This window comes from Gossypium raimondii, chromosome 8, assembly GCF_025698545.1.
Source record: "Gossypium raimondii isolate GPD5lz chromosome 8, ASM2569854v1, whole genome shotgun sequence".
Classification (NCBI taxonomy): domain Eukaryota; kingdom Viridiplantae; phylum Streptophyta; class Magnoliopsida; order Malvales; family Malvaceae; genus Gossypium; species Gossypium raimondii.
In genome coordinates this window covers 46,943,338-46,951,941 of record NC_068572.1, presented here as the reverse complement: position 1 = coordinate 46,951,941, position 8,604 = coordinate 46,943,338, and the positions used below count along the sequence as shown (strand labels likewise).

At 30.0% G+C, this 8,604-nt stretch overlaps 1 protein-coding gene across 1 annotated transcript; it reads left to right on the top strand.

Moving 5' to 3' along the window:
* Window positions 1–2,870: 2,870 nt before the first annotated feature.
* LOC105791734 (probable prolyl 4-hydroxylase 7) lies at window positions 2,871–5,294 on the top strand. Its single transcript, XM_052635395.1, is given in 13 exon segments — window positions 2,871–3,081; window positions 3,182–3,240; window positions 3,333–3,432; window positions 4,066–4,125; window positions 4,221–4,310; window positions 4,313–4,394; window positions 4,516–4,560; window positions 4,882–4,970; window positions 4,973–5,014; window positions 5,017–5,034; window positions 5,037–5,118; window positions 5,120–5,158; window positions 5,160–5,294. Coding segments are annotated over 13 exon segments (912 nt in total). The 5' UTR covers window positions 2,871–2,924; the 3' UTR covers window positions 5,209–5,294.
* The last annotated feature ends 3,310 nt before the right edge of the window (window positions 5,295–8,604 follow it).

Here is an 8,604-nt window from a genome sequence, read left to right as displayed (position 1 = left end):
ACTTCGCCATCAGGGGGAGAATTTGGTATGTCGATTGAATAGATCCCTTTATGGACTTAAACAGGCTTCACGTAATTGGTTCTCCACCTTTTCCATCGCTATAAAGCAAGCTAGTTATAAGCAATCCAAGGCTGATTACAGTTTATTCACAAAGATACAAGGTACATCTTTTACTGCATTACTCATCTATGTTGATGATATTTTATTAACGGGCAACAATTTACAAGAAATCAGCCAACTTAAGCAGACCTTACTTAGGCAATTTCTCATCAAAGACTTGGGCTCATTAAAATATTTTTTGGGTATTGAATTCTCACGATCCAAGCAAGGTATTTTTATGTCCCAACAAAAATATGCACTAGATATACTACAGGATGCAGGTTTAATTGGGCCAAACCAGAAAGTTTTCCTATGGAACAACAAATAAAGCTCAATGCAACCGACGGGGAATTACTTCACGAGCCAACTAAATATAGGAGACTTGTTGGTCGTCTCATTTACTTAACAGTAACACGACCAGATATAGTGTATGTCGTACATATGCTCAGTCAGTTTATGGGAGAACCACGAACAACACACTGGAACACAGCACTTCGATTACTGAGATATATAAAAGGCTCGCCGGGACAAGGTCTTCTATTGCCATCCATGAATTCTTTCGAATTTAAGGCTTATTGCGATTTAGATTGGGCAGGTTGTAGTATGACTCGACGATCTATTTCAGGATATTGTATATTTCTTGGATCTTCTTTAATCTCATGGAAATCAAAGAAGCAGGCGAGCGTTTCGCGATCATCTGCTGAAGCAGAGTATAGAGCAATGACAAATGCTTGTTTAGAGATTGCATGGCTCCATTATATCCTACAGGATTTGGGAGTGACAAGAACAAGACCAGCAAAATTATTTTGTGATAATCAGTCAGCACTACACATAGCAGCGAATCCGGTCTTTCACGAACATACAAAACATATAGAGATCGATTGTCATATTGTACGTGAAAAGCTACAGTCCGGACTTATTAGAGCATATTATATTCCGACTAAAATGCAGTTGGCAGACATTTTTACAAAGGCTTTGGGTCGGGACCAGTTTGAAAATCTGAAAAGCAAGTTGGGAGTTCAAAATATTCACTTACCAACTTGAGGGGGAGTATTACAAAAATATGCAGTTACCATGCTTAGGTATTGGGTTGATATGTTCTATGTTTAGAATATGCAGTTACCATGCTTAGGTATTGGGTTGATATGTTAAGTTCCATGTTTAGAATTTTGACTTGTATATAGATAGGCACCTGCGAGGTACCAATCCAATTAATTCGATCACTCCCTGCTGAAGGATGGGGGGAAGAATGCTAACAATTCTTTTAACAATGTCTTCAAGAAACCATACTCTAAAAAGTCTAAGTTCCACGAACCATAATTAGTAACCATTTCACTTAAAAACAATTTGACACCAGATTATTATGAGAAGGCACATTATGTATCAGAGGACCCAGGTTTGGGATCCATGAATCTTTTCAGCATCTAATAGAATCTCTCACCCCATAGACTAACATAAATTTTCACATAACAAAGGTCAAACCTTAGCAAAGGCTCTCCATACAGCTGAACATTTTCCTCGTGTTATGCTCTCGGGCAACCTTTCCTTCATCCCATACTTGGATCCGAGGACTTGGACCCATAAAGCTTCATCCTTGGTGTCAATGTTAAAACCCAACTTTAATAGGAAAAAGGAGCTTTGATCCTCCAAATGCTGAAATCCTAATACTCCACAGACACGCGGTTGACAAATAGAATCTCAATGAACCAAAGGAATTTTCCTCCCGCCATTAGATAACCCCCAAATATTAGGACACAAACAATTCATGCGGAATCCAAACTAATTAATCAACAAATTGAATTTAAAACTTTTTTAAGTTCTAAACCAATTTTTGATATGACATTTGTCACCATCAATGATTAAAACAACTCAATCTTATAAACATTCAATTAATGGAGTATGCTTTAATTTTGGCTAAAAATACTAAAATACTCGATAAATATGTAAACAAAAGAAGCATCTACAGTTATATAAAATATTAACAACATGCTTTAATTTTGGCCAAATTTATTAAAAGAAGCATCAATATTAACCAAGAATAGGTAACTTCATATAATTTTGGAATGAATTTTCTTGAAAATGATTAAACCAAATTTCAATATATTTGTATTTATTTGGAATAATTTTGGTTAACGAGTTGTTTTAGGTTTCCTATTTTTCAAAAATATAAGTTAGTTGAAAAATATATTCTTTTTCAAGATAAAAATGCAATGAAACTGTTAAAATAAGAAATTATGAGCCTAGGTAATGGGCTTTGCTATGAATATTGGTACGTGTCTGGCTTTGGATGTACTTTGGTTGCAACAAGAATTTAGAAGCTTAAAATTAAATTATAAAATTTTGAGATATTAAAATATAAAATTTATCATTTATTAATTTATGATTTTATTATTTTGAGAGATTAAATATAATTTTTTTATTAAAATTGTAATTTTACATTTTTTTTGACTACCCTTACAGCATGTTTGGTTTGGTGTAATGGATTAGCCATTACACCCCTATTCCGTGGGCCCCACTAATCCCCACTTAATCCCGTGTTTGGTTTGATGTATTGCCTATTACAGGCCTATTACAACACGGATGTATTCCTCATTTTCTCTGCTTCAACAACGATTAGCCATTCCGTTCCAAAAGTAAGGATTAGCTAATCGTTTCTGTTTTACCCTCCCCAGCCAAAATCTGTTGCTCCACCCCACCCTCTCCCTCCCAACATCAACAGCAGTACACAACCCACCAAAATCCAAGGCAAAAGTCTTCGAAAACCTATCATCTCTTTTATTCTATTACCGATTGGATCCAAACAAAGGATTTTTTTTGCCCTTTTAATGGATCATTGGTATTTTATAGGATTTTTGCTTCTTATTTTGCTTCATCTCTGTTTGGTTTTAGCTGAGATCAATGGATCGATGCTTGAAATGAAGAGAGGAACTTCTTCGGTTCCATTTGATCCCACTCGTGTTACTCAACTCTCATGGCACCCTAGGTCACTTTAATTTCTCTTTTCTTCTTTTTCGCATTTTATAACTTTTTTCTATTTAATTTACTCAAAATTGTGAACTTTATGTTTTTATTTTTATTTTCGGGGCTTTCCTTTACAAAGGATTTTTATCAAGTGAGGAATGCGATCACCTTATTACTCTGGTAAGCAACATTTTTTTAAACTAATTTGTTGATTAATTTCGATTTGTGATGTTAACCCCTCCCCTTTTTTTCTTAAAATGTGTGAATTTCAGGCTAAGGATAAATTAGAGAAGTCAATGGCGGCGGATAATGAATCGAGTGATAGCATTGAGAGTGAAGTTCGAACCACTCGCATGTTTCTTCGTAAAGCTCGGTATATAATTAAATTGCCCTTTTTTAGTTTAAATCGTGAAATTAACTGGAATTTCATTAATGGAAGATAGAAATATTACAATGTGAAGGCGGTTCACTTATTCTTCATAAATAACCAAATGTTGGATGGTAGTTTATGATGATGATGTTTTAGGTGTCTTTACTCCTTTCCCTAATGATTCATTCACACTTAATCTAGGGCAAGCTCTTTACCTAAAGAATCTGTTTCCTCACCTGAATGCATTGAAAGTTAAAGATGATAGTTGTGCTATTTGGTATTGGCTTAAGTATTTGGGATAATTACTTTCCTTTATCGTCAGATCGATATCTCGAGTAGGACTCTTGATAACCGATTTACTTCTTATTTCTTCCTCTGCTGCCTTGTTGCTCACTGGGGAATGCGTTACTGCTTTAATCATTCTTCAGTTTGCACCTTTTTCTTCACTGGAGTTCAGGTCCAAATGTGTACTGCTTAGTATTAGTTACTTGTTTCATTAAGTTTAGAGATCGTTTACTCAATACTAATTTTGATGATTCAGATTGTTTATTATTGTGGACCGTGTTTGGAAAGCATTGTATATGCTGATTCTTGAAGTTCAAATGCTTATGTGGTGTCCTTTATTTCTCATGTGAAGGATGAAGTAGTTGCTAATATTGAAGCTAGGATTGCTGCATGGACCTTCCTTCCAGCAGGTATATATCATTTCTTGCTTGTTGTTACCCTATAATTTCTTAATCTACGTTGAATGGTGTTTTCTCATCTTATTTTAATATGGCACACCAACCAGAGAATGGGAAGTCCATGCAAATACTACATTATGAGAATGGTCAAAAGTATGAGCCACATTTCGATTATTTTCATGACAAGGCTAATCAAGAGTGGGCGGTCACCGTATAGCCATTTATCTTGATGTATTTGTCGATGTTGAGAGTGGTGGGGAAGCTGTGTTTCAAATGCAGAGGTAAGCATTTGATGTGAATTTTTATTCCCTATTTATGTTTGCTCTCTTCCTATTCTATCATTGTTAAATGCTTACATTTCCATTTTATTTTGTTCATCACTTACTAGTCCGCTTTCCGTAGGAAAACTTTCTCACCAAAGGATGACAAATTGGTCGATTGTGCAAAAATGGATATGCAGTAATACTATGATTTCCATTAGAGATTTTGTGAAATGCTTCTTGTGTTGTGTTTTTACTTTTCTGGATATTAATATGCTAGATCATACCGATCTGTTGGAAGAATTTTCATTTGATTCTAGTGATAAAATCTCACTTTAATGAACAAGTGAAATTAAGTTTGCCACTTTTGTTTGTATGATTGGCTTGTGATCGTATTCCAATGAATTTCAGTAGATATTACTATGAACTGCTTGTATATGTTCATAGCTTCTTATTTAATTGTTCTCGGATAAAATTGCCACCTTAGAAATCCAACCATATAATCATCACAAAATTTTACTGTTCGTCCTTGCGGTGGAACCCGAAAAGGTGATGCATTACTATTCTTCGATCTTCATCTTGATGCAACAACCGATTCGGCGGTTTGCATAGAAGTTGCCCAGTGATAAAGTGTGAGAAATGGTCGCAACAAAATGGATCCATGTCGGTCATTCGATACGGCAAAGAGACGATCAGTAAATAGAGATTGTGTTGATGAGAACGAGAATTGTGCTACCTGGCTTCGGTGGTGAGTGTGAAAAGAACCCTAGTTACATGATTGGTTCAAGACTATTACGGATATTGTAGGAAGAGTTGTAAGGTATGCTCCTCGTAAAAAGTTTTTTCCCTGCTGTTTCCCAAAGATTAATGGTTGAAGCTTTTAATAGCTGTATATACAGACACATTTTTGAGTTATGCTCGATGCACCATTAAAAATCAATGTTCAAACTTTTTGATGTTGTAAAGCTATATAACATATGGATTATGATGTAGAATTTCATTTTCATCTAACCTTTTCTTAATATAAGTTAGTTATGTTTATGCATAATATAATTCTCAAGTTATATTTTGATTTTAGTAAATTCATATAAGAACACTTTATTATTAAGAATTTTATGAAATTATATATCATTATTAAATTATATTTAATATTAATTATTTTAAATTGTATAAATTCATATAAGAAAATTTATTATCAAGAATTTTATGAAAATATATATTATTATTAAATTATATGTAATAATAATTATTTTAAATTATACAAATTCATATAAGATAATTTATTAGTTATAATTATTTTAAATTTTATTAAATCATATATTTTAATTAAAATATATTTAATATTAATTATTTCAAATTATCTTTTATAGTATCATATATTATGATTTGAGTAAATTCATATAAGAATATTAATTATTAAGAATTTTATTAAATTATATATTTTAATTATAATATATTTAATAATAATTATGTTAATTTATATTTTATAGTATCATATATTATGATTTGAGTAAATTCATATAAGAATATTGATTATTAAGAATTTTATTAAATTATATATTTTAATTATAATATATTTAATAATAATTATGTTTAAATATGATTAAATTATTTATTATTGATATTAATAATCTTATTATAATTTAAATAACAATAACAATAATCATTTACCAAAATAAATTTATGGTAAGGGTATTCTAGTCATTTTAGTTTTTTTCATTATGCTATTACATCTCTATTTCATTCAACCAAACACAAGATTACTCTTACGCCTCTATTCCATTACATTCAACCAAACAATTAATTTGCTATTACGCCTCTATTCCATTACGCCTTTAATCCGTTACGCCTCTATTCCAATACAGCGAACCAAACGTGCTGTTATATTCACCCCTATCTAATAAGGTGATCTTAGAGATGGATAATTCACAGAAAATATTTCTGGTTAAAGAGTGAGAGCCCATATAGGATACTAATGTGTTGGTGAGAATTATGAAGAGGGTTCTAAGAATGAATTGGGAGATTAAAGCTATTCTTGTCTACTAAGAGGGTAGTAAAATAGTTGATGCGTCGGCGGCAGTGGGGTTTTTACAAATTGCGGACGATTTTAATAGTGTTGCTACACTTAGAATCATTACGGTACTAAGTTTAGTGTTTGTTACGTTAAGCATTCCATTGATATATAAACCCTTTTAATTTTATATTTTTTAAGAAATTAATCTCTAAATTATATATGAATTTCGATTCAATGTGTAATTTGATACATAATTTTTTATTTGACGCAACTATACACACGAAACTTTGTTTGTAGTTCAAATATATACATTAAACTTTACTTTTGATTCAATCATACACATTTAAAAATATATATATCAATTTATTTTATATTAGATAAATGTATAAATATTAAATGATGCTATATTAATAACCGTGTTGATAATTATTTTGTGAGAATTTGATCAAATCAAAATTTTACATATAAAGTTACACAAAATCAAATTTAATGTATAAAATTACACGTTAAACCAAAAGTCATATATAGTTTTGAGATTTATCCTTTCTTTTAAAATTTAAAATTTGTTAGAGCATCATATCGCTAATATATTAAGATTAGGGTTTGAAGTTGAGAGATGCTTTTAAATTTTTCTAAAGAGTTTAATAAAATCTCGATGATGATAATTCTTTAATAACGCCCAAAGAGCATAATACTTTTACATTATCGATCCGATATTATAACAATACCTTTGTTTTAATCAGTATTTTTAATTTGCAGCTTGAAATTATTTATTTATTACATAATATTAAATTTAGTTATCAACATTTACATCTTTTATTAATTTAGCTCTTAATTTTTGAGTTAAATTTAGCCTTAAGAATCAAATTTGGCCATCTATGGCAACTTGCATGACAATTATACTCTATGCTATTTTTAAAAATTTTATGAACTTTTTATATTTTTATAATTTTAATTTTATTATTTTTTATAAAATTTAAATTATTTGTTTACGTGATATATAAGACAAATGATGATATGTTAACATGATGTGTACATGGACAATTATGCGAGTTGTCAAGCCAATAACATTTAAAATTAATATTTTAGTATATTTTCTTTAAGAAAAATGATTTGACTCTTTTTGAAAGGCTAATGCCAAATTTAACTTAAAAAAAGAAGAATAAAGGCAAATGTAAACCGTGAGCGTAAATTTATGATTATGCCTTTATTGTTTTTTCCATAATGGTTACTTAACTATTGAATTAATTGCAATAATTGGGTTATTGAGTCGCCTAGTCTTTTGGATTCTAAACAGGATTTGGTTTTGAGCTCAGTCCCAAGCCCAAACAAAAACCAAACCATATTAGGTAAAGGGCCTTTTTGGTCTTTTAAGCTACTTAATGTTAAACGTGGATCCAGGTGTCATGTCCTGATTCGAATGCCAACGAAACGCAGTCATTTTCTTCGGTTAAAGTACTTGAGAGGTCCCTATATTATAGGGTGTGGATCAAATTAGTCCCTCTATTATTAAATGGATCAATTTAGTCCCTATACTATTAAAAAGAATCAAATAAGTCCAAATTGTAACATAGTTAACATTTACTGTATAAAAATATCTTAAAAATTATTTTTATTATAGTTTAATTTCAAACAAAAATTTTATTTATAGAACCATAAAATTTTAAAAATATTGTCTTTGTTAAACAATAAATGATATTTTTAAACAATAAATATTAAATCTATTATAAATTTAGTCTTATTTTATTCCTTTTAATAGTATAAAATTAAATTAATATATTTAATAATAAAGAGACTAATTTAATCATGTCCTTATAATACAGGGACCTCTTAAGTACATCCACCTATTTTTTCCCTCCAGTGCCAAAGGAGATGGCTTAAATATGCCAAAAGTCCTATACTCTTCAAAATTTAAATTTTATTTTTATACTTTAATTTTGAGAAATTAAGTGGATGTACTTTTTTTATCAAAAATCTTTGTCCTCATTTAATTTTGCAATTAAAATTAACAATGTCAAAAGTAAAATAATTTTCTTAGCCCTCAATATTTACTTTTTTAAATTTGGTCATTACCCTTTAAAAGTATATAAAATTTTAAAAATAAAACTTTTCATATGTTTAAATAAAAATAAAAATTATATTTTAAAAATCACAATTTCTCAAAAAGCTAAAAATTATAAAAAAAATCTTTCAAATTTAAAACTAAAATATAAAAAT